The following is a 26,919-nucleotide window of genomic DNA, read 5'->3' on the forward strand; positions in this document are numbered from 1 at the left end:
TGATATCAGCACAGCGTGTGTGTGTGTGTGTGTGTGTGTGTGTGTGTGTGTGTGTGTGTGTGTGTGTGTGTGTGTGTGTGTGGTGTGTGTGTGCGCATGCATGTATACATTACATACAACATTCAGATACATTAACATTTTCTATATTTTTCTGTTTTAGATTCGCTTTCAGCCTAAAAGTGTGATCTGGGAAGACAACAAACACCCCCTCAAATGCAAAGAGGACAGCTTGGCTTTCTGTGACCTACAGACATAGAGACGTCCTGCTGCACCTGAACTGAGAAGCATCTCTATCCACTCCACCCTATATATGCTTTATTAATGATGTCGGAACAGATGTAGTGCAGTGATGACCCACAGTGGTTAGAAGGTTAATCTTAAGAAAGTTGATGCAAATCTCAGCAGATCGGAAGAGTATAGAAGCTTCTAGAAACATCTAGAAAGCTTTCTTTGTCCTTTATCAATAAGTGCATATGATAGAACATTTATATGGCAAGAGATGATTGGTGGCATTTGGTACGTGAGGACAATTGTGTTTCCAGAACGGATGCATCTGAGCAAAACTAAATCAGCACTGACATCAAAAGATGGATGGTTTGTGCTCATTTGAGCCATGTTTTACAAATAACTACACGTGATTGGCCTGTGGGCTGAACACGTGTGATTGACAGGTGATCCAGCCACTGACGAGATGCCATCCAAGGTGTCATGCCTGTACTTGCTGACTGTGGTCTGCTGGGCCAGTGCTCTGTGGTATCTGAGCGGCTCCCGGCCCGCAACCCCCTACGTGGGTCAGATGACCTTCGCCCGCAAACCGCTCCTGCGGATCTCGAAGAACGACTCGTTCAGCAATATCCGCACGCGTACTCTGAACCCACACAATTTCAAGTTCCTCATCAATGAGCCCAAAAAATGTGAAGGCACAACGCCCTTTCTAGTCCTTCTCATCAGCACCAACCACAAGGAGTTTGACGCCCGGCAGGCGATCCGGGAGACATGGGGAGATGAGAGCATATTCGGCGATGTTCGCATTGTGACGCTGTTTCTTCTCGGGTACAGCACTGAGCCTGTGCTCAACCAGATGGTGGAACAAGAGAGTCAGATCTTCCATGACATCCTAGTCGAGGACTTTGTGGATTCCTACCACAATTTGACCCTGAAGACTCTCATGGGGATGCGGTGGGTGTCCTCATTCTGCTCAAATGCACAGTACGTCATGAAAACAGACAGTGATATATTTGTCAACATGGACAATTTAGTGTTTAACCTGCTGAGACCCAACACCAAACCAAGGCATCGCTTTTTCACGGGCCGTGTGATAAACGGAGGACCCATACGGGATGTTCACAGCAAGTGGTTCATGTCTAGAGACCTCTACCCTGACAGCAGGTACCCACCTTTTTGCTCTGGGACTGGATACGTCTTCTCTGGAGACGTGGCGGAGCTGCTCTTTAAGACCTCCCTACATACGAGACTCCTGCATCTGGAGGATGTGTACGTGGGACTGTGCCTGCGGAAACTAGGTATTCAGCCCTTCCAGAACAATGGATTCAATCACTGGAAAATGACCTATAGTCTGTGCCGATACCGGAAAGTGTTGACTGTACATCAGATTTCACCAGAGGAGATACTGAGAATATGGAACGATATGTCCAACAAGAAGCATCTCAAATGCTAACAAATAGTTGAGGAATATGTTGATAAAACCTGAGCAAATATGTGATACTGAAAATATGGTTATTTATTGATGTTTACAAGACTATTTAGGGCTTTTCACATTTGAAATAGTTAATCCTGGGTCATTCTAAACCCTGGGTAAACAGAATCCTGGGTTATCTTGGTTCATGTTTAACAATTAATCCTGGGTATACCTTAGTCAGAGCAGCGCCATGACCGGTATGAAAGCGAGGCTGTATGAGTCAGTTATAATTTTCCACAGCTCATGTTGTTTGGAGTTTTCTGTCTACTAAGATTTCCTGGAAGGATATTATTGCAGTGTTTCGTCAGCAGAACAATCCAAAAACACATTAAATAACAGTACATCCCACTGAAGAGATGCATGTCTGTCCCTCACAGCCTCGCTTTCATTACCGTTGAAAAAAAAATGGCGTTGCTGTGAGTAAGGTCTATTCCTAAACCCTGGGTCATTCTTATTTGCATATTTCTTATTTCGCGGTGTCAATGTAAATGATTGGACGAACGCACGCAATCTGTTTGCATAAAGGCTCTAACCTTGCGCATCCTTATATTATCGACTGTACAATCAAGTTCATACTGAATGGATTTTTCGAACTATAAAGGTATGAATGAAACAGTCTCTTCTTCACTCTAATTGTCATGTTTTCTGTCGCCATTTGACATTTTTGAAACATAGCCTACTGTTTATACAACGTGATGTGCAATGTTTCTCTGACTGTACAAAGCATTTGAGGTTACACTTTATTTTAAGGTGTTTTTGTTACAATGTAATTATGTATTTAAGAACTGAGTAATATTAACTACGTGTACTTACTATAGGGTTAGGGTAGGATTAGGGTTTGGTTTTGCATACAATTATGCATAATTTACTGTTTTTACTACAGTAAAGTACATGTAACATATGTAACAAGGACGCTGTAAAATAAAGTGTCACCGCACTTGAATGTGAGGCACGCAATTGGCTGTCTGCTACTAATCTGGCTTTTTAACACTGGCACTGCAAAAGCGGTGCTAACCCTGCTCCGGAGCAGGATTTCATAACCCTGGGTAAAAAGCAGAGTTAACCCCGCTTCTAAATTACAAGTGTGAAATGTTCCTTTATCGAGGTTAAAAGTGGGGTTTAGAATGACGATAATAACCAGAGGATAAGCGCAGTGTGAAAAGCATTTTCGTGACCCTACAGGTCTGATAAAACAATACAGTCTGTATCCTCATGAAGCTGATGTGTCTGTAGAGCAGTATGCGTAGGGTTAAACAAGGTATTTGCAATGGTTATAATAATTTTAAACAGTATTTACAAATATTATTCATATACCAGGCCGCTGTGAATTGCTTTATAATAATAGTAACAATTTTCAAAGGAACACAGTATTATATGAGAATTTACTATCCCAAATGTCTGCCATAAACTACATTTATTCTGTATATCCCTCTTAAAATGAATGGTATCTAGATTAACCCACAGGAATGCATATTTATGTGTATTAAAGCCTTTGCAAAGCAAAGCTCAGTTCTATAGCTGTGAGTATAGGAACATTATTTTGCTTTTGTTTAGGTTACAATGAAATGATGCAAAATAGATGGTATATACACACTTTCATTTTGCATGCAATACTCGTTTTTTTTTTTCTTAAAGGGGATGTATTATTTTTAGCACCATTAATTTTTTCATATAGTATATATTATAATCTTTTATATATATATATATATATTTTTTTCCATTTTAATATTACTGTACTTTTTTTACTTTTGTTATGTATTTTATTTTTGTATTTTGTCCCCTATAAGGTCTTGCACCAGGTTTTCCAACCTCTCTTTTACCCTTATAATTAATTAGTTCATAAAGTTACATTGTTTAAATGGTACGATTAACATTTTATTTAAAATATATGAACCTTTCATTTCTCACGATGAAGCAATATTCAAAGCAATCTGGCTAAATTTTAGAATCTGAGCAGCATGCTTAAACCAGTCACCCAAGCATACAGTAACCCCATATAATATCACTGGGACAATAATGTGAACTTTTTACTTTTACAAGTAGTATGTATTTTTGACAACCATGTTGAGTGATTCTGTGCTGCATTACTGTATATTTAGCCATATGATTGTACTGCTGGTGGATGAACGAAACAGAACGGGGATGAAAACTGTCTTGTATTGTTATGATGTAACAGTAATGACATAGCACATAAGGCCATGCTGGGACCATGCACTTTATTTTGTATCTGAAAACTCATGGACAGGCTCGTTTTACACTGCTAACTGTATATTTAATAAACATATCCATTTTTTCTAAAATAAAAGTGTAATTGTAAAGGTGCCTCTGCATTTATTCTGATACATGTCGTTTATACTTGGCCATGTAATCTGGACGCAAAATGTCAGATAATTCTACAACTCATTAAAAGAACATGCCTTCACCATAAACTCACTGTTTATGATACATACATACAGGGCTTGACATTAACACCCGCCAAATGCGGGTGGATTTCAACAGTGGTGTGTAATGCAGTCACTCTATAGCTATATAGCCACTATATGGTTCACTTCAGGTTTATATATTATATAGTTTTCAATTGTAGTTTTTTAAAAACGCTTCCAATAATAATTTTCCACAGAATAGATACATACACAATACCAGCTGCACTGCTCTCACATCTCTCCGACAGTTACGCACAAACCCACCTCCTCTTACTCACGTTTTTTCCTCTAGATGAATATTGTTGGTGTTACAAGGCTTGAATTTTGGCGTGGGATTGCGCGTATTGTGCATCATTTTACTCATTGTTACAAAACAGAGTTCTTTTTCACTGCTTATTGTGCTTAAACAGTCAAATACACACAAAATGCCAGTCTTGGCAAGTTTTCACGGAAGGTGTTTAAAAGGTGCAGTGTGTAGAATTTATGGGGATCTATTGACAGAAATGCAATATAATATACATAACTATGTTTTCAGTGGAGTATAAAGACCTTATTTAATGTACCATTATGTTTTTATTACCTTAGAATGAGCCATTTCTATCTACATACCATAGACCGTAAAAAAAAATGGACGACGCGACTTCATTGACTTCCGCTTACCATAGTTGAAGCTTTCGTAGGCCGCTCACGGCGCTGACATCTTGGGACCGAGTCTGCGCAGTAGCGATCTCGGGACCGGAGTTGCGCAGAGAGCAGGAAGTAGAGGCGCGATTATCAAAAGCCCGCCCACACTCACACAGATGCAGAACAATTAATTATGATGGTGTGAAATAAACAGTTATGGAAATGTAGAAATGAAAGCTAAAGCTCCAATCTCCTCCCAAAAATCCAGAAAAAAGTCAGTTAGTGCCTCAGTGACAACTTCACTCAGAGAAGCTGGCAATCTCAGCTGTCAATCATGACATCACACACCCCGTTTTTATAGTATCAAATAACGAACTAAAACTAAACTTATTTAAAAAACGAACACTTGAAATGAAATCACCGTGATAAAAACTGCCTAAAATGACAGAAACCATCTTTTGGAAAAAAATTTTTGATGTGTAATTGAATTGTTTAGTGTGTCTCGCGTCCATTCTAATACATGGAGAGGTGGAGTTTATGAGCTATACTGGGACCAACCACCGGGGGGCGATCGAGGCGTGGAAGCTTCAGTTTCTGAAAGGAGCACTACAGGCTTGCTACATACACAGTGGGTCACCTTACAGTGAAATCGCCATTTTGCACAGTCATGTTTCTACAGTAGCCCTAAACGGACAAACTTCTCTACAGAGCGCTAGTAGCTATCTGCTCTCTCTGACGATGACATTTTTTCCTGTGTCGGCCCCCGTAGCTTCTCTATGCACTTTGAATGGGAGGGGTGAGCGTTTTGTGATTGCAATTCACAACCTCACCGCTAGATGTCGCTAAAATCCACACCGCGCACCTTTAAGTGAACGTAAACAGTTGAGAAAGAAAACGTGTGTAACAGTCTAATGGATCTGTGCGTCAGGTCTTAAAGTGACAGCAGCCTAATATACCTGCTACCAAATTATGAGATAAACTAAAAATAGCTATAGGCAGTTTTCCCCATGGTATTGATGACAAAATTGTGGCCAGTGAAAATGCTGAGTGGCTAGTAACTTTGGAAAACCACCAAAAAAGTTAATGTCAAGCCCTGCATACATACTGTGGATCATTTATCATTGCTTTAGCACTGTAAGATGCTATTTAATCATAGTAAACTTTAATTAAATCAAAGCTAATCAATACATTTCTACAAACCCTACTTATCAAGTTGTTTTACAAGGTGTCGCTAGTCACAATCCAGCAATATCCTTTATTTGTGTCAACTGTTCAACATTACTGACACCTGTTGGCCAAGAAATGCCAAATCAGAACCATCTTTGTTGATCCTGAAACAACATTCCAATCAGATTTGAGGGACAGTTCGATTTTTTTAGGGGTATGGATATGGTTGGGATTACTTTTTCGAACAGGAATATTGTTCCAGGATCAACAACATGTTGACCCAGAAACAGTCAGGATGTCCACCAAAGCATCCTTGTACTTTACAAACAGATCAATCCATTCCGCCAGATCCATCAATCCAATCTGCCAGAGAGCAATGTTAAATAATCTGATCTAGTAAGAATATGCTGTTAGAAATTGTTACCAAAATTTTACCAATGCAGGGGTGCTTACTGTATCCATTACTGGAAACTGGCTTCTAGATTCTGCCATTAGATGTATACAAAGTAAGGTTCTTTTAAAGAAAACAAATGATAAGTAATTGTTCATGACCCTTTTAGTACAACTTAAAAAGGGTAAAATTGGTGATAGACAGCTCACATAATTGCAGTGAATCAACATAACCAGCTTCTAAATCTGCATGTGGAAAGCTTCTATCCTCATGCTAAATTCCTGCTTTCTATTAAAATAACTGAATTTCATCTGCAAAAATTCCCCAAACAACAGTAATGGCAGCAACAGTATCAAAAATCTATCATTGTAAAATTATAATTTTTTAATTACATAATTTTATATTTATATGTCGTAAAAAAATATTTCCGGCCAACTGTCATCTGATGAAATCTGCTCATGGCTAGTTGCTTTACACAATGTTACTTCCTGAGGTGCTGTATGATAGTGTTGTGGAGGGGTGGGAGGAGTTTGTTTTCAGGGAGGAGGATCCTGAGCGACTCCACCTGTGTCTGTCCAAACTCCGGCGGAATGAAAGAGGGCTGCAGCGACGGTTTTCCAGTCCTACGTGGGTGCTGACCTGAGACGAACTCAGACTGAACTTATGGTTCTGAGCTCTGGACTCATACTCCTCTACTGATGTCTTCTTGTAGCTAAAAGAAAGTCAGAGAAAGATATTTACAGTGTTATGGGAAGACTAATAATGAAATTTATCCCATGATTTACTCACCCTCAAGCCATCCTAGGAGTATATGAAATCTTACTTTCTGACAAACACAATCGGAGATATATTAAAAAATATTGTTGCTCTGCCAAGCTTTATAATTGTAGTGAATGGCGGTCCTGATTTTAAAGTCCAAAAAAGTGCATCCATCCAAAAGTGCATTAATAAAGGCCTTCTGAATCAAAGTGATTGTAAGAAAAATATTCTTATTTAAAACTTTATAGACTACGCAATTTGACTTACGCCAAAAGAGCTGACGCGATGTATAATGTAGGATGTAGGAGTATCTTAAGCTTTTGATGCCTCAACTCAAGCTCCTCTTCTCTTATATCAAAATCCTCATACACTTCTCCTTAAAAAATCTCTTTTCAAACTTCTAATTTGTGACCGGTGTTTAGTTTCCTTCTATCTTCTGCGCTTCTGTGTTCGTTAATACATCATGCATCAGGTCAGAGGTTACTCTTTCGCTGTAAATCGATGCGTGTGGCCGTCTGTCGGAAGTTAATTATTTTAGTTTATAAAGTTTTAAATATGAATATTTTTCTTACAAAAACACATCACTTCACTTCAGAAGGCCTTTATTAACCCCCCGGAGCTACTGTGGATTACTTATGATGGATGGATGCACTTTTTTGGGCTTCAAAATCTCATCCTCTATTCACTACCATTATAAAGCTTGGAAGAGGACGATTGTGTTTGTCTGAAAGAAGATAGTCATATACACCTAGGATGACTTGAGGGTGAGTAAATCATGGGCTAATTTTTATTTTTGGGTGCATCCTTTCAAAAGTGATGCAAACTTAGATGTTACCACATAAAGCTAGTGTGACCAAACGTCCTGTTTTCCCAGCACATGTCGTGTTTTCAAGTCCTGTCCTGGCCCTAATATAACAATTTTCTATCCATACAGAGGGGGCATACTTTAAATGTATTGAAATTAATAAGGAATCTTTGAGTAATCTTCGAGTATCATTTGAGTATCTCATTGCCGGGCCGAGTGTCCTGGTTTTCGGTAATCAAAATATGGTCACCCTACATAAAGCACATTTAAAGTTATTTAACAAAACATGTTATTCAGTGCAGTTAATAAGGCATCATTAATGTGTTTCTTTGTGTCAGGACTCCTATGATGCCTAAAATTCCAAAATGGGCAATTTTCTTGGTTTTGGATAAGTATACACTGATGCATGCGGGTAGAATGTGAAGACATTGTGATGGTTTACTGTAGTGCACTCACAGTCGCAGCAGTAGAGAGGAGAGCACCACTGAGACAGATGAAGCTGCCATTGCAGCAGAGCCCATCCACGGCTGCAGCACCAGCCCGACAGGCATGAACACACCTGAAAAGCACATCCATCTATTACAGAATGCACACAGCACTCACTAATGTAAGAAAACTTTGGAAACCGTGTGGTTGGTTCTGGTTACCTGCTGCAATAGGGATGCCAATCAAGTTATAAATGAGAGCAAACACAAAGTTTATCCGGATTCGCTGCACTGTCTTTTTAGACAGCTCGATACTGGCCACCACATCCAGCAGATCATTCTACATCAACGAAAAACATACTGAACTTTTTTTTTTCTTTTTTTTTCTTCTTTTTATAGAATTTCCCCTTTTTTTCCTGATAAATCGAATGTAATTGAGTAACTCACCCGTATAAGGACAATATCTGCTGCCTCAATGGCAACATCAGTGCCCGTTCCTATGGCGATGCCTAGATCAGCATGGGCAAGAGCAGGCGAGTCATTGACCCCATCGCCCACCATTGCGACTTTCAGACCTCTTTCCTGCAATTCCTGGACCTTTGCCACTTTATGGGAGGGCAAGACTTCTGCAAACACCTTCCTAATGCCTACCTGTAAAATAAAACAGTGTATTCTGGTGTAAATACTACCAGACATCAAGTTAAAAACACAAAAGCACAAAATGCAGATTGGATGTCAGAAACATGGCAGTAACATTAGCGAAATGGGGCCATTGTCAGTAATATAGTGATGTATAAACACACAGAAGTCACATTCAAACCAAGCAGCTTTCTGTTGGTCAATGTGGCAAATCAACATGACCAACTTGAAACTTGTGCGCAAAATTCCTGAAATATTAAAATAACTATTTCATCTGCGAAAATGTACCAAACAACAGAAATTATGACTCCACCTTTATGAACATACTTCAGTAGAGTGGAGGAGGTGCTTATGTGTGAACAACTGGAGTTTGAATCCAGCTTGTGATATTTTATATTATTTTGTGTAAATATAAGAATTACTGTTGAAAAATGCACCTGTGTGGCAATTGCCCGGGCTGTACGTCTGTTGTCTCCAGTAATCATGAAGACCTCTATTCCCATCCTGCTCAGGGTGTGAACAGCTAGAGCTGACTCTGCCTTTACTGTGTCTGCCACAGCTAACATAGCACACAAGACACCTAAAAAAAAGACACAGAAAGAGAGAGAAACGGGGGAGAAAATTAGTCATCTTGACATTTTGAGACAAAAAAGCTTGACAATTAAAGGAATAGTTCACCCCCCAAAAAATTCTCCCATAATTTACTCACCCTCAAGCCATCCTAGGTATATATGACTTTCTTCTTTCAGCCAATCACAATCAGAGTTATAGTAAATCATGGCTCTTCTCAGCTTTGTAATGGCATCGAATAGTGCCATTGGTTTTGAAGAATAGTTTTTAAAGCTCCAAAAACCACATCCATCCATCATAAAAGTAATCCATACAACTCCAGTGGATTAATAAATGCCTTCTGAAGTGAAGCAATGGGTTTTTGTAAGAAAAATATCCATATTTAAAACGTTATAAACTATAATTACTGGCTTCCATTGGTTTTTATGATGAATGGATGTGCTTTTTGGAGCTTCAAAAACTCAATCACTATTCACCAGGATATAATTTTTATATATATATAAAACTCTGATTGTGATCGGCTGAAAGAAGAAATTCATATACACCTAGGATGGCTTGAGGGTGAGTAAATTATGGGATGATTTCCATTTTGGGGTGAACTATTCCTTTAATAGCTTGATGATTTAACTAATAATAAATTAAATTAAAATTATATTATAAATGGACATCAGGGGGAAAAGTATGATATGACTGTTTTAAAATTAGACACACTGGCAAGTTCTGTTAATATTGTCAGGATTATGTTTTGTTTATTGTGTTGTTCTGTTCTGTGTTCCCTGACATATGCCGTGTTCGAAATCCCCACCTGTAGCTTCATTCACTATTCCCTACATTACTCCACTAATATAGTTTACTTGAGTGAGTGAATGAAAACGAGTAAGTGAATTCGGACACGAGTGCGCCGGAAGGGCTGCGTTGCATTGTTTGTGCTTGCTGTTTAATAACCATTTGAAACACAGCAAACTGGCAGCTCCAGTAGTAAAGAAAAGATTTATCTTAAAATAAGCCATGAAAACTAGCATGCATAAACCGTAATTACACAATTTAATATTCAATTAAAAAGGAATGTATACATTACGCTGTAGCCACATTAGATCAGCAGTTTGGAAAATGGATGGATGGATGATTCAGCTGCGGGCATTATATTTTGGTCAAACGCAGAAATTCATTTGACGCAAGACTCTCACAGTGCATTATGGATATTCTCTAGCCGTTGAGTGTACATCAGTTGTATACTCATTGTTACGGTGCATTATGGGATTGAATGTGCGCACTCAATAACGTCCACTATGGTTTCGGACACCACTACAAATGGCTGTCCCCTCAAATATGCCCTATTTAAGGGTATAGGGGGCGATTTCGGACACAGCCCTAGTTTTCTAGTGTGTGCCAGTTTGTTCCTTTAAAGGGGGGGTGAAATGCTGTTTCATGCATAATCAGCTTTTTACACTGTTAAAGACGTGGATTCCCATGCTAAACATGGACAAAACATTTTTTTTAAGTTGGACGTTTGATGGAGTTTTTCTGTGCCAAAATACTCCTTCCGGTTTCTCATAAGTTTTGGAAAGTTTTTTTAGAGTATGGGTCTATCTGACGTCAAATAGGGCGGAATGTCCCTGTACGGGCTCTTCTCCCGGAAGGGCGCGCGTGACTAGAGCGAGAGAGCAAACACTTTAGGGAAGCCGGCTGCGCTGCAGTCACAGGATATATATTTTTCTTGTGACTTCATAGGTCCTGTCCCAAATGGCACACTTGATATGCAGTTTCGGTCTTGTGGACTTACTACGGCTGCCGCGTGCCCGTGTCCGTTAAGTCCATGAGACCATAGGGTGTCCCATTTGTCATTTTAGGTCTCAGAGGGGTACTCACGAGCGCCCCCCTTTGCGGTCAATATGCGCCCTCGATGCGGGCTCCACGGCGGACTTCTTCCCAACAGTCAAAGTGGAGTTACATCACGAAAGTGCGGACTCATAGGAAGGCCGCGAGAGTTTAGGGTGCCATTTGGGACAGGGCCATATTTTGAGGGAACGACATCTATTTCTCATGGGCACAGGTTAAATGCGTAAACAATCTGTGCGACCATAGCAAGCTGGAATTATCAGAAATGAATAGGCCAATATTATAATATATTATACACACACACACACAAATAATAAACAAGATTAAGATCAGTGAATTTATTTTAAAGACTGAGATGAGATGAAAATATATTGTAGCTTAAATATCCTTTTGACATATAGGCCCCACTTTATATTAGGTGGCCTTAAGTACTATGTACTTACATCAAAAAATAAGTACAATGTACTTACTGTGTTCAAATTGTATTGCAAAACACTTTCGCTGATATTGAGGTGGGATACGGGTAGAGTTAGGGACAGGTGTGGTGGTATGGGTAAGTTATAGGTGTAAGGGCAGGGTCAACTATGTAATTACAAATGTAACTACAGAAATTAATTAAAGATGTAATTACATGCAGGTATTTTAAAAAATTTAAGTACAATGTAAAAACATGTATGTACACAATAAGTGTATTGTATCAAATGATTAATTAAAATGTTAGTACATAGTAGTTAAGGCCACCTAAAATAAAGTGGGTCCAACATATAGCCTAGCTGATTAATACGCTAACTTATTATTTGAACTTCCTTGGAATGCTGTCATAGGCTACAAATGAAAACTGATGCTCATTTATCGTCACTAAAGGCTACTGTGTAGTCTACAGAAATACAGTCAAAACTTTATTGACATGATTGGCCATTTAGGCCAACAGTATTTACAAAATATATATTTTAACGCACATAACAATAAAAAATGTAACCAATAATGATAAGCATAGCCTAATAATAGCCTAATAATTATAATTGAAAAATATTAAATAAAATAAAACATTCAGTGAATGGATTTAAAACACTGTTGGATGTGATATAGATAAAAATGTTTTATAAGGCATATTCTTTTAACATTTATTGATAAAATTAATTCGAATGCTTTCAGTCTATGGGCACCATCGCGTGCAATACAATAAAATAGGAAATATGTTAATATAATATGAAGTCATGGCCACAAGACAAATATAGCGTCCCCTCGACACATGATCTCAACATGATGTTGTTACCTCGACAAAATTATCTTGTGGCCACAGCTTATTATCACGTTCCCACGAGTTAACATGACATTCCCACGGATTAATATCTCATGGCCACGACAAAACTAACTGAACCAAACACATCCCCCCAGGTCACCGTAGTTCTCCAAGTTTTCCTTGTGGATTATTACAAAGACTGTTTTAGTTTCTATCTCCATCGTCGTGCGCTTCTCTACAGCCACCAACAATTACAAATATAAGAAAAAAGTCCTTTTCAGTTATAATGCCCGCTAGACAAAACTTATTTTCTTAGCATGCAAACACAAAAAGAAATGTATGAACTTGGACAGTACCATCAATGGCCACAAGTATGGCCGTCTGTCCTTTAGTCTCATGGCTGCTCATGGCATCATCCACATCAGCTGTGACCTCCAAACCGTTCCGCAACATCCACTGTCTGTTCCCGATCAAAACAGAGAACATGGGGCTATCTGAGAAAACACATATACATATATCTGTACTGTGGAGCTGTCTTCATACACCAACAGGTTCATTCATAATCTGATATAAATAAATACGTTTGAAAAAAAACGAACGTTTTAAAACTACATAAGCAATGTTAAGTGATATAAATATTAATAAGATAAAATATGATATGTGGTAAAAAAATAAAATACTATACAAGGGGTAAGAAAAAGGCCCCTTTAAAGGAAAAAGGCTCTGGAAATGTAATGCACAAAACTCACACTAGGAGGCACCTCTAACACACATTTACCTTACCTGACCCTGAATCTGTGTCTGCCACCAAGCTGCTCTCATCTGTGGTGGCTCCTTGGAGGGTGACGAGAAATGATGTTTGCTTCTCTGCGGGTGTCTTTGGGCTGTTCTGCAGCAGATCCTCAATGTTGGAGACTTTACAACTGATTCCACAGCCTGGAACCGCCTGGAAGTCATGGCAGGAGCCCAGAGTTTTTGTTCCCAACTCCTACAGAGACCGATTTAGAAGCAGACAGATAAACAGATTTAGAAACCTCTTTTAACACACAAGAGCACTTTTATCAAACAGACGTGGAATCAGAAGGGGATGGAAAACAAGTTTTTCCTCAATTTTGGAGACTTTTCTGTCCAGAAGTTTCAAAGTTTGTTGTGTGTGGTGGCTTTCTCAAACCTCTTTGCAATGCTTTGCGACAGCCATGCCCAGCGGATGTTCACTGCTGGCCTCGGCGGTGCCCACCACAGCCAGAACCTTCCGAAGAGGCAGCCTTGCTCGGTCCCACAGAACCAGTACTCGGGTCACCTGCGGCACACCATTAGTAATGGTGCCCGTCTTATCAAACATAACAGCCCCAACCTGCAGGAGCAGCAGGGAAGAGAGTCCAATTATAACAGATGACCCAGTAAATCCTAAAAGAATCTCTGCACATTTTTGTCTGAGCTTGATTTATAACTGCATATACTCTCTCTCTCTCTCTCTATCTCTCTATCTCTCTCTCTCTATATATATATATATATATATATATATATATATATATATATATATATATATATATATATATATATATATATATATATATATATATATATATGAATACCAATACTATACAGTTTTAGACATAAAAATACAATCTAAAATATTTTAATATAATAGATGTATATTTGAAATTATATTATAAACGTATTATATATTTTTATATTATAAATGATGCCTGTAGAGATCATATATATTTTGCTGGATTTTTATATATTATGTATCTACAGTATGCAAAATATGTCTGTATATACAGTATACAGTTTAAAAATGTGTGGTCGATAAGACCAATCCTACATTTATTTGATCAAAGCAGTAAAAAAACAGTAATATTGTGAGATATTTTTACGATTTTAAAATAACTGTTTCTATTTGAATATATTTTAAAATGTAATTTATTCCTGTGTTGGTAAAGCTGAATTTTCAGCATCATTACTCCAGTCTTCAGAGTCATTCAGAAATCATTCTAATAGGCTGATTTGGTTTTCAAGAAACATTTCTTATTATCATAAGTGTTAAAAACCAGTTGTGCTGCTTAATATTTCTGCGCAAACTGATACATTTTGTTTTAGGATTTTCTGATAAATAAAACGTTGAAAAGAACAGCATTGATTTGAAAAAGAATTTCTATGTAACAATGTAAAATACTTTACTGTCACTTTTGTTCAAGTTAATATGTCCTAGTAATAATAATAATAGAAAAAAAAATTCTGACCAACCCCAAACTTTTGAACGGTATACACAGAAGATGCACAATTATATTAAAATCCAGTAAAATTCCAACACAAATTCCAAAATACTGCTGCACCCGGGATGCAGGCTTAATAAATACAGACTTAAAAGAAGGAATTAGTGTGGAGCATTGCCTTGTGGGCCATCTCTAGGGGTTCTCCTCCCTTTATGAGAATGCCATTCTGAGCGCCCACCCCTGTGCCCACCATAACAGCAGTGGGGGTTGCCAGACCCAGAGAGCACGGGCACGCAATGGACAGAACTGTGATGGAGGCCTGGAAGGCAAAGCGGACGATCACCTCTGTTCGGGAGATGCTTTGGTCATAACCCTGTAGAGAGCATACTTAGATTAGAGACTTATTCTAGTTTTTTTTTCTCGCACAGACTGCGTTTGATGAGCTGATGAATTACTGTAACTCACAGGGAAATACTTTGCCACAACGTCAAAGTCCAGAAAGCCAATGATGAGCCATGCTACCACTGTTAGCACTGAGATGACCACTATGAACGGAACGAAATAGCCACTCAGTCTGTCAGCTAACTGTTGAATCGGTGCCTGCCAAAAGAAGAGGACAATTATATCCTGACAACAATCTAAAGTAAGCACGTTTTAATGATAAAAAAAGTATAACTTAAAAAAGTAAGTGGTCGTGCCGCCTTGAAATTTTAAGTTTAGTTAACTCAAATTGCCAAGTTGTCACTTAGTACAACTTCACATTTCAAGTTGACTAAATGTAAAATTTCAAGTTGAAACAACAAAACATTTTTATTTATAACATAAATATGCAAAAATTTGCCCAGATGTTATTAATTTAATTTTAATTCTCTTCTGTCTACACAAATTTCCTTATAATAAGACCTTTTATGACATTTTCTTGGAATTTAATACTACATGCAAAATTCTATATTTAAGGGTTAGTTCACCCAAAAATGAAATTTCTGTCATTAATTACTCACCCTCATGTCGTTCAACACCCGTAAGACCTCCGTTCATATTCGGAACACAAATGAAGATATTTTTGTTGAAAGCTGATGGCTGAGAAAGGCTTCAGATGGGCCTCCATTGGCATTCAGTACATTTACACTCCCAAGACGCATAAAAGGCACTTAAAACGTCGTTGCAAAGTCCATCTCACCACAGTGACTCTACAATATTTTTACGATGCGACGACAATAGTTTTTGTGCGCAAAAAAAAATCTAAATAACACCTTTATCCAACTTGTTATTGTCTTCCATGTGTGCCTCCACGACGCATGCGCGAGAATATGACGCAGATCCGGCATTCGGACACATGACCCAGAAGCGATTTGTTTACAAGCAGAGGAAGACGCGCGTGTCTAAGCTGTTGGATTCTACATTGATCGTGCTTTAGGTCTCGGCGTAGTTCTCAAAATGGGGCTTAAGTGTGCATTTCATGGATTATCGAACGCTGGCGCTACGTCATATTCTCGCGCATGCGTCGTGGAGGCACACACGGAAGACAATAACAAGTTGGATAAAGGTGTTATTTTGATTTTTTTTTGTGCACAAAAACTATTGTCGTCGCATCGTAAAATTATTCTAGAGTCACTGTGGTGAGATGGACTTTGTAACAACGTTTTAAGTGCCTTTTATGGGTCTTGGGATTATAAATGTACTGAATGCCAATGGAGGCCTATCTGAAGCCTTCCTCAGCCATCAGGTTTCAACTAAAATATCTTCATTTGTGTTCCGAATATGAACGGAGGTCTTACGGGTGTCGAACGACATGAGGGTGAGTAATTAATGACAGAATTTTCATTTTTGGGTGAACTAACCCTTTAATCATGAATAAATATTTTTTTTAAAACTGTAAGCCCAAGTCAAAATAAATATGAAAGTAAAATTTAGCAAGTTTTTTTACTTATAACATGGATATGTAAAAATTAGGGCAAAGTTATAGTTTGACCGGACGTTATTAATTTAGTGTTTCATTCTCTAATGTCCACACAAATGCCTTATATTTAATTTTCTTGGGATTTAATTAACTACATACTCATTTTTAGATGAATCGAGAATAAATATTTTAATAGATTTTAAGCCCAAGTAAAAATAAGAGTGAAAATGAAAAATAAATATGATGGTAAATATTTGTCACGGCTGGGCTGAGGATGAAGAGGAGGAGAGGCGAAGCGAAGCGGATCTATAATGTAGCGTAGTCTTTATTAAACAAAACAAAAGACTAAAATACAAAAACAAAATAAATCCAAGCAAGAGAAAGGGAATGTTATAGTGTGCACTTAAACACCAGACAATGAACAAATTAAACTGAGGGCATATATATACACAGGAACTAATGAACAAATGAGAAACAATGAGTAACAATGGCAACGGATGAAAACAAAAGGCAAACACAGGAAATGAAGATAACAAACTAAAAGTCCTTGAAAATGAAACAGAAACACAACAGAATCGTGACAACTTGAAAGTAAATATGAAAGTATTTTTCATTTGACCGGATGTAATTACTTTAATGTTTAATTCCCGTCTGTTCACACAAATGTCCCTATAAAAATGCCTTTTATTTAATTTTCCCTAAATCTATTTAACTACATAAACATTTTTAGATTAAGCGTGAATAAATATTTCAATAGACTAAGCCCAAGTAAAATTAAATATGAAAGTATGAAAGTGCTCTTGTATGCATATGCATGTCCTATGCATTACATTACCTCAAATGGTTTGTTTGCACACATGTCGGAGTGTGTTTGTATTATGTTTGTGTACATGAATTACTACCTTTGATGTCTGGGCCTCTTCCACTAGTTTGACTATCTGGCTGAGCGTGGTCTCTGCCCCTACATGTGTGGCTTCCACTAGTAGAGCTCCATGAGCGTTGATAGAGCCTGCAATCACATAACTGCCTGGTTTCTTAATGACCGGCATCGGCTCCCCTGCAATGACAAATAGACTTTCAGTTAGGATTTCCGATTCTTACCCATCGGGCAGCTTTGGACCTTTGGACCAATATAATGCAAGTATTAATAATAAACATGACAGATCACTAGGAAGAAGGTGCAGAAGGTGAAGCCAGAAATCAAAAATTATACTTTGAGCAGGCACCCATACTCACTCACATATGAAAAATGAAAGGGTTTACCCCAAAATGAACATTTTGTCATTGTTTAGCTACTCACTCTCATGTCGTTCCAAACCTATAACACTTTTGCTCATCTTCAGAACACAAATGAAGATATTTTTAATTAAATCTCAGATTAAATCTATTTCTGTCCCCCCATTGAAAGTCTATTCACCCAAAACTATGATGTTTCAAAATGTTCATAAAGAGGTTGTAAAATAAATCCATATGAATTGAGTGGTTAAGTCCAAGTCTTCTGAAGAGACATGATCGCTATATGTGATGAACAGATTTAATTTAGGCTTTTATTCACATATAAACATTGATCAGCGGATATAAATAGAAGCTAAATGCACAACCTGCTTGATGCACGAAAACAAGCAAGCATGCTTGAGCTTCCATGACCCAATTTGAATAATCATTGTCAAGAGTTTTGGGTGAATAGACTTTCAATGGAGGAACAGAAATCTCTGCGATTTCATTAAACATATTTTTATTTGTGTTTGGAAGATGAATAAAAGTCTTATGGATTGGAAAGAGATGAGACTGAATTTTTTCTTTTTTGGGGGGTGAACTAACCGTTTAATTTTTCACAAAAGGTGATTTGTGTACTTTTTATGTTTAAACACTTTCTCTTCTCCCAGCTTAATATACAAAGACAACTATAAGCACACTGCACCTTTAACTTAAAATCACAATAATGACATTTCGAATCACTGGGAAAGCCAACAAAGTATGTACTATGACACTGTTTACAAATGTTGACAGATTTAAAATCCTAAACCACACAAACCCCCACTAAGTCAAAGTCTTACCAGTGATAAGGGACTCGTCTGCCATAGACGTTCCCGCAATGACCTTTCCGTCAACAGGGAACTTCCCCCCTGGAGTCACCTTTACCACGTCACCTCTCTGCACCAGCTCCACAGATACCTGCTCTTCTCTGACACATGACAGGAAATTGACAGTTTAGTCGTGTATACGTCTTATGCAACGCAGCACACACATCAATCAATACCGTTCAGTATTCTGAGGTTCTTCTAGATCTAATGAAGTTAATTTATGCCAGGGGTGCTCAATCCTGCTCCTGTTGCCTCACACTTACAGCAGTGCTGTTGCAGTGATGCAGTTTATTCTGCATTTTTGTTGCTTTTCACAACAAATTATTTGTAAATGAGGAAGTCATTTTAATATAGTATTTAGTATCATATAAATATGTTCTATTATATTCCATATACTCAAGTTCGTTTATATAGCATTTTTCACAATGGATGTTGTTTCAAAGTAGCTTTACAAAATAAACTTCAGCAATAAGAAATGTTTCATGAGCAGCAAATCATCATATTACAATAATTCTGAATAATCATGTGACACTGAAGACTGGAGTAATGATGCTGAAAATTCAGCTTTACCACCACAGGAATAAATTACATTTTAAAATATATTAAAATGGGAAAAAGTTGTTTTAATTTGCAATAATATTTCACAACATTACTGTTTTTACTGTATTTTTGATCAAATAAATGCAGCCTTGGTTAGAAGAGACTTCTTTCAAAAACATTCAAACTTCTTAACTTTGTGTAACGGTGTAAATCATAGTTTTCGCTTGTATTATTTTCATTTAAAAAAATTCAAAATACAAAATGAGTACGGTATGTTTCATTTGTGAGCAATGCTCAATACTTGTTTTGATGATAATTAAATGTGCTGTGAAGGACTGGCTTCTGAAATATCACACATACATGTCTCTACTACCTGGCTGGCAGATGTCATGAAATGTCCTGGGAAATCATACCTGTCTCTGTGACAGCCCTCTGTCAACGGAAAAACAGTGCTTATTTTTGTCAGAAATGCTCTCTACCCATCAATAATTTTGTGTGTTCGGGTTGCCTGGCATGTCCTTGGAGTATAGGGTTTTGGAGAGAGAAACTTATCACAGGAGTCAAGGTGTTCATTTTGACAACACTAAATTTAAAGTGCCCCTATTATGCTATTTTAAAGGTTCCTAGTTTAGGAGGTCTCCAACAACAGGTTTACATGCATCAAAGGTTTCATTTTGCACATCACCACAATGTTCAATGATTCTCAAATAACTCGATGTATGAATCAGTCTCTCTAAATCCCTCCTTTCCACGAGCCTACTCTGCTCTGATTGGTCAGATGGCCCAGTCTGTTGTGACTGGTCTACCATATACAGTGCATATTTCGGAAGCTAAACGATCAATACCATAACTGAACTCCAGCTCCGTCAGGAGGCTTCTTAAAGCTCAGCGATAGTAAACACTGTAAAGACAGTAACGATGACGATGATTTAAAGGGGCTATATGCAACTTTTTCCCCAAAATAAACGTAACAATAGCCTTTTTATTTTACCATTTATGACTCAAACATCTCCTGATGAGCATACTGACACCTTGTCCGCTCACAGTGGGTGCACCTATAAGCCTGTATCCTATTTTTCCTATTTTCTGGCGGGTCGTTTTTTTCCCGCGCTGTCTGCGGATGTGACGTCACCACCGCTGCGAGAGCGAGCAGAAAATAAGAGCAGTTCTGTTTTTTGGCCACAGGTGTCAGTCGCGAGTTTAAATTTCAGAAAAACGCATATAGCCCCTTTAACATCAATCCCAGCGCGAGTCCGGATCGATGAAACATTGGAAGAACTGGTTATTCAACCCGAATCTTGAGCAGGACATTTCTCAGTGATGCTACTCAGTTTGAGGTACATTATGAGATGTTTCAACTGTAATTCCTCACCATCAGCATTAACAAGTGTGCGTCCATCAACAAACCTTTGTGTGTGTGTGTGTGTGTGTGTGTGTGTTTCTAATTTATTGCGATGCACATACAGGAACTGTATCTATAATGTTAGCCCAGCACTAACGTGAATGACTGATGTAACATTAAAGTTAGCAAAACAAATCTCGCACCATCCTTTATCTTTACTCAAAGTAGTAAGAATGACAGACAATCTACATTAATAGACACAGTTTTATGTAATAGTGGCACACAGCTGATTTACATTAGTATTTCAGTAAGACAGTAATAACATGAGTTAGCCGGTTAGCCAGAGACCTACAGAATATGAAACACAATGCACGCGCAATAAGTGGACAGGCAATATGCTAATGTTTCAACTTGATGTCACAACGAAACGGCTTGCGATTCTTTTAAAAAAAACAATTTGTTTAATTGACTCAGAGTCGACTCTTTCAGTTTTAAATTTTTTTTTTTTCTCCAAAAATCCATAATAGGGGCACTTTAATACATGTACTCTAAATAAGGTTGATATCAAAATATCGTGAAAAAGCAAAAATGGCACATCATGTCAAAAAGGTTGCTGACCCCTGCTATCAGTCATACCTGAAGTACCTAATTCACTTTTGAGCTCATTGAGCACCCCTGAAATATGATTAGGCTGTTAGTTTCTACCTAAAAGCTCACAGAATGACTTTTGTAAAGAGTGAACTGAACCTGATGATGGTGTTGTCTCGGCCCAGGGACACTATAGTGGCATCTGTGGCCTGAAGTGACATGAGTTTAGCCAGAGCCTCAGAAGTTTTACTCTGAAAGGACAAAATAAAGGCAAAAATCGTGTGTTTTTATCTCATCCAGGCAAGAATATTGCTCAAATGGTAAGCTCATATACATAGTCCGACCTTATAACCACTTAGATTTTCTGTTCACAAAGACTACTGCATCATTGAGCATGTTTACATGCACAGCAGTAAGTTGATAACTTAAAATTCAGCTTATTGATTCCACCACGTGTTGTCCCAGTTTACATGCAAACCAATAACCCAGCAACAAGTAATTTATTATCATCTCATGCAGCTATGGATGCAACATTTTGACTGTACCACTTCACAAGTCATTTATATAATTTCTTGGGTCAAGAAAGAGTTGGAGTTTGCAATATATTTCCTCCTGCCCTACCAAGAAACACTCACTCTGTAAGGACGAGTTACTGTCACATATCATATATGCACACTTCAATAAACTGCCGGGTGAAATCAGGGTAAGGAGCAAAAATCTAAGCTGTGTCGATTGGTTTATGCTTGATCTTCCTCCGGTAAAGAAAAATGGGTTAATGCGTTGTTTTACATGACCACACACATTGTCATCTTTTTATGTATAATCGTGTAAAGAACATGCATGTAAAAACGCTATTTGAATTCATGGTTTGCAGCCGGTTTCTTATGTCGGTATAGTCTATTTCAGATAAACACACAGTTTTTGCCAAACTTTTAGCTTTTGTACTAAAACCATAAAAACCTATGTACAGTATTACAGACCTGCAAAGAGCAATTCATTATTTCAGCATGTTTATGGCATGATGACAGTCATTACGATATCTCTGTCAGTGAATGCATTACAGAGAAATTACAGCACCAGACATAGTAAACAGGTCATAAACACTGCTGCCCTAAAGCTGCATGCATTCACATCCCACTAGAGAAATATAAATAATTGTAAATATATGTAACAAATCTATTAAATCATCGTTATTTGGTAATAAATAAGCATTTTCTGTAAAAAGCAATCAAAAACCTCAGTGTGCAGGCCAGTAATGTCATATATGGCCTTTACAGTCTGCAAATAAATTAGGCTGTATGGTAAATGTCAAGATAAGATTATATTAAAATATGGATATGGAAATTACCACCAGTCAAAAGCTAATTTCCTCATAAGGGATATGAAAAAAAGTGTTGTTATGTAACCTAAACAAAGCCCTTTATATGGTAACATCTAAATTAACTGGCTTTATTCAAACTTTATTTTTTTTAAAAGGGCTAACGCAAAACATATTATTATGACCAATTTATACTACATTAGTCATTTTTAAGGGTCAGATCACCTAGAATTATCTCTTTAATCCCCATTTTCTGTTTAGCCCAGAAAATCCCCAAATACATGCTTGCCATTAGGGTATTAGGCTGATATGCAATGAATTCTCCTAACTTTGTGTGAACTAATTAAAAACATTCAACTTTGATAGATAACATGCTTGAAATATCCCCCAAGATGTGCTGCCTCTCAGTTATAACACATTTACCATTGTCAGAAACAGCAACATTTTGTCACATCTAACTTTACTGTTCTAAAGAGTTAACGATACAGTGATCATTTGAGTTTACTTGAAGTTTCTTTACCTTAGCAACGTGCTCCAGCCAGCGTCCTAGAGCGATGAACACAAAAAGCATCGGAGGTGTATCAAAGAATGTCAGAGGACTCTGTTTGGCTCCTTCAATCATGGCCACGATCAGCACAACGAATGAATACACGTATGCAATGGTGGTTGCTAAGACAATGAGAACGTCCATGTTGGCTACACCATGTCTTAGTGAACGGTATGCTTGTACGTAGAAGTAACGGCCACCTAGAAACTAAATGAGAATAAAGAAGAATCAGAAAAAGAGTTAAATACTATTAAAAATAAAAACTAATATGCATACACTTTATGTGATAAATATTCACAGTAAAACATTACTAACATAAAAATATCAGTAATGACTATTAAATCTGAACCACTAAACATCTAATCAATAGAACTGCTGACTCATAATGGGTCTTTATTCACTAACCATGCACATTTGTGCATAAAACCAGTGCATGTTCCAGTCAGTCTCTGCATTAGTGGTGGGGATTGTTCAGTGAATCTTTTTGCAGATTACATCCAGGCCAGTAGGTGGCGACAAGCAACTTCCTTTACATGTGCAACATTAAAATCATTCACTCAAACAGTTCATTCAAAAACGCAGATTCATCCAGGAACTAATGGCGCGTTCCAGGCAACCCGTAACCCGTGTTTTTCCAACCTTCTACCCGTAAAAGTGCACTGGAACGGCAGTCAAACCCGTGACTTCCCACCCGTGAACTCGTACTAGATCGATGTTCTCCTAGTTACGAGCTCTGACGTCACATAGCCCGCAAAACAACAATGGCAGATATACAAATATACAAATAACTTAAAATAAAAGGTATAATAGCTTTTCTTGCCGTATGCGCCATTTTTCTCCTCCGTTTCCCTCAAATAAGCAAGGAGTAAGCACCTTTGGCGATAGAAATGATTGTAAATGAGCATACACCCCGTACGGTCCGCCATGCTTTGTTTACATCTAACTACCACACAATTCCTTGGGCTCAGGCAGTTTGGCGTGACTTTGCCTGGAACGCTATTCAAGTCGTGAGTGGTGGTTTGAAGTTGTAACTTACGGGCTCAAAAACCTGCCTGGAACGCAGCATAATCTAATGAGTTATTCAATCATTTATTCACATATTTGTTCCAAAGCTTTGTGTGGAGTCATTTTTATTGGCGGAGTAGATATAATTTTGGCAATATTGTGTCTAAAAGTTTACTCAATATTAACTTATTGTTTATTGAACTGGTGTATTTATAATGTTACAAAAGATTTATATTCCTGTTCTTTTGAACTTTCTGTTCATCAAAGAATTCTGAAAAAAGTATAGTTTTCAACAAAATGTATACATTTTTCAGAGTATTAAATCAGCGTATCAGAATGATTTCTGAAGGACCATGTGACACTGAAGACTGGAGTAATGTTTCTGAAAAGTCACAGGAATAACATTTTTAATAAAATTTTGGAAAAACATTTTAAAATATATTAAAATAGTAAACAATTATTTTAAATATTTAATAATATTTCACAATATCATAATTTTTACAGTATTTTTTATCAAATAAATGCAGCTGATAAGCATAAGACATTAAAAAAGACATTAACTGGTAGTGTATAGCCTATATATTAGATTCTATTCATATATTCATATATTCTTCTTAATCATTATTATTAGAATTAAATAATTAAACTTAAACTACTTCAACAAAGTGACACTACACTAAATCATCCTTATTTCAGAGTAACAACAATGACATGCCTGTATAGGCAATCATATTCTACATTCTATGCCCACATATAAATAGAGCATTATTAATGAATGACATCCAATGTGCTTCCATACCTGAACAGGTGTGCAAAGCAGGAAGAAGGCCAAGTTAATGATGGAGAGACCAGGTAGGATATTCTGGTCCACAGGCATGGAACCGCCATGCTCCTTATGTTGACTGTCCATCACCATCATGTAGATCATCAGACCCATCACTGGGATCCCAAACACCAGGCTGAACAGAAATGAATGCTTCCATCTGCAGGTACAGAGAAGTTTACACCATTATGGAAAGAAATACATAAACTTACACCCTCTCTGACACACACACACACACACATACACGTTGAGTTTCAGAAATAAGAGAGGTTAAGTTTGAAAAAGATACTTGCTGCCGAATTTCCTCTTGGTGGTCCAATGTGTTGTTCAGTCCCTCGTTTTTTATTAAAGACACACCAAAACCCAAACCCTATAGAAAAGGGGAAAACGAGAGAGCAACAAATTGACAAATAAAATGAACGAATAAGAAGAATAACAACAATAAATTAATAAAATAACACTAATATTAAAACCTGATTCATGCTTGTCAATAATATAAATATAATTTTACCTCAATAATTCGGACGATATCTCGAGAGCCTACCAAATCCGAGTCAAACTTCACATGAGCTTTGTTTGTTGCCAAAGCAACAGAGGCTTCCAGTATTCCCTTTGTCCTTAAAAGTCTGCTCTCGATGTTATGGACACAGGAAGCGCATGTCATACCGGTGACCTGATGAAATATCAGAGTCAAGATTGAAATCCACAAGACTGAAACAAGCTCAGCAGCCTATAAACCATTCTTTTGTTGAATTCTACATCAGACCTTCATAAGAATTTCCATTTCATCTCTCTTGCCGTTGGTTTATATAGAAGAGGAAAATAGATTTTCTTTAGATTTCTTTCAAATATATAATGGTTAGCATTTTGTAGAGATCATGTTTCTTGTAAATACAATAACTTACCAATTCAAGCAGTGAATAAATAAATTTGAATACATTTGCCCAGTAAATGTGACAGATATAAAAGGGTAAAAAAAAAAAACATAGACTTCAATACACTTAGAATTTCGTTTATTTTTTTGTGATGTTAAATTACATTATTATGAATGTTTAGTCCTTCAACTGGTTTCAAACAACCAGTGTATAAAATATATTTAAGTGAAATCTGTTCCTTCAGGTACTAATAAAAAAAGACTAAATTTAATTGATAATGTCTGTTAGTCATATTGTTTATGAAAATTACTAATAATTTGGAGGTAAAGACATTTTTGAGAATCTTGTGATAAAATGTTTTTATATGATTATTAAATACAAAAACAAATATCTGTTTAATATATGACCAATATCAGTCAAATATCTAAAGAGAAAAATAACATATTTAGACAATTTTTTTAATTTAGAAAAATAAAATCAGTTAAATGGTCGTAATTACAAAATCACCCAGACACCAGTTATTTTAGTAGCGCTGAGTTTTTATTAATACTTTGTAATAATAGTAATAATAGTAATAATAATAATAATAGTTCCCATTCAGTCGGTCACGTTCGACGTACGTCGGACGTACCGACGAATTGGGATCACTTCTGGGAGCCCCTATCAGCTTCGAGCTATCTAGAACCGGCCAATGGACAATTGGCGTGCGAGATTTGCATCTCGCGCCCCGCCCCGCGCCGCGGGTATAAACAGGAAGCGAGAGCGAATGCACGCTGTCATTCACTTCGGAGCCACACAGGCATATGAAGACGACTCACTCATCTACTATAGAAGAGTATTTTCGCTGCTACAGCAAGAGAACTAGACCGGAGAGGAACCGGAAGAGGACGCGTGTTGGAGAAACGGCACCTTTCAGCGGGACCGCGCTGACTCATCCAGCTGCTGAGAGAGCAGAGAAAACTGCTGTTTTCACAGCAACAAATTTCTGTTGGTCTGGTTGGGCGTTTTCCCTGTTTGAGTACAGGCACGGGCTGCACACAATCCCGTGCGCTGTCGCGTTTCCCCCTGAGTGCTTCAGCACAGAGCGTTTTCCT

At 37.6% G+C, this 26,919-nt stretch overlaps 2 protein-coding genes across 2 annotated transcripts in view; one reads left to right on the plus strand and one right to left on the minus strand.

The window, feature by feature from the left end:
- The first annotated feature begins 467 nt into the window (after window positions 1–467).
- On the plus strand, window positions 468–1,701 carry b3galt1a (UDP-Gal:betaGlcNAc beta 1,3-galactosyltransferase, polypeptide 1a). Its single transcript, XM_079840387.1, has one exon. The coding sequence runs from the start codon at window positions 692–694 to the stop codon at window positions 1,676–1,678; it is 987 nt and encodes a 328-aa protein (XP_079696513.1). The 5' UTR covers window positions 468–691; the 3' UTR covers window positions 1,679–1,701.
- Window positions 1,702–3,441: 1,740 nt separating this feature from the next.
- Window positions 3,442–26,919, minus strand: part of atp7b (ATPase copper transporting beta) — a 35,846-nt gene continuing 12,368 nt past the window's right edge. The window contains exons 5-21 of the mRNA XM_079841874.1: window positions 25,462–25,623; window positions 25,240–25,320; window positions 24,927–25,109; window positions 23,096–23,329; window positions 21,417–21,508; window positions 18,761–18,888; window positions 17,606–17,760; window positions 15,269–15,403; window positions 14,982–15,176; window positions 13,756–13,938; window positions 13,368–13,572; window positions 12,941–13,078; window positions 9,370–9,512; window positions 8,741–8,944; window positions 8,516–8,633; window positions 8,325–8,427; window positions 3,442–7,016 (exon numbers count right to left, since the gene is read on the minus strand). Of these exons, the coding sequence (XP_079698000.1) occupies window positions 6,776–7,016; window positions 8,325–8,427; window positions 8,516–8,633; window positions 8,741–8,944; window positions 9,370–9,512; window positions 12,941–13,078; window positions 13,368–13,572; window positions 13,756–13,938; window positions 14,982–15,176; window positions 15,269–15,403; window positions 17,606–17,760; window positions 18,761–18,888; window positions 21,417–21,508; window positions 23,096–23,329; window positions 24,927–25,109; window positions 25,240–25,320; window positions 25,462–25,623 (2,700 nt within the window). The 3' untranslated portion in view covers window positions 3,442–6,775. The remainder of the gene's footprint in view (window positions 7,017–8,324; window positions 8,428–8,515; window positions 8,634–8,740; window positions 8,945–9,369; window positions 9,513–12,940; window positions 13,079–13,367; window positions 13,573–13,755; window positions 13,939–14,981; window positions 15,177–15,268; window positions 15,404–17,605; window positions 17,761–18,760; window positions 18,889–21,416; window positions 21,509–23,095; window positions 23,330–24,926; window positions 25,110–25,239; window positions 25,321–25,461; window positions 25,624–26,919) is intronic.

Source organism: Gobio gobio (assembly GCF_949357685.1).
Source record: "Gobio gobio genome assembly, chromosome: 17".
Taxonomy (NCBI): Eukaryota; Metazoa; Chordata; class Actinopteri; order Cypriniformes; family Gobionidae; genus Gobio; species Gobio gobio.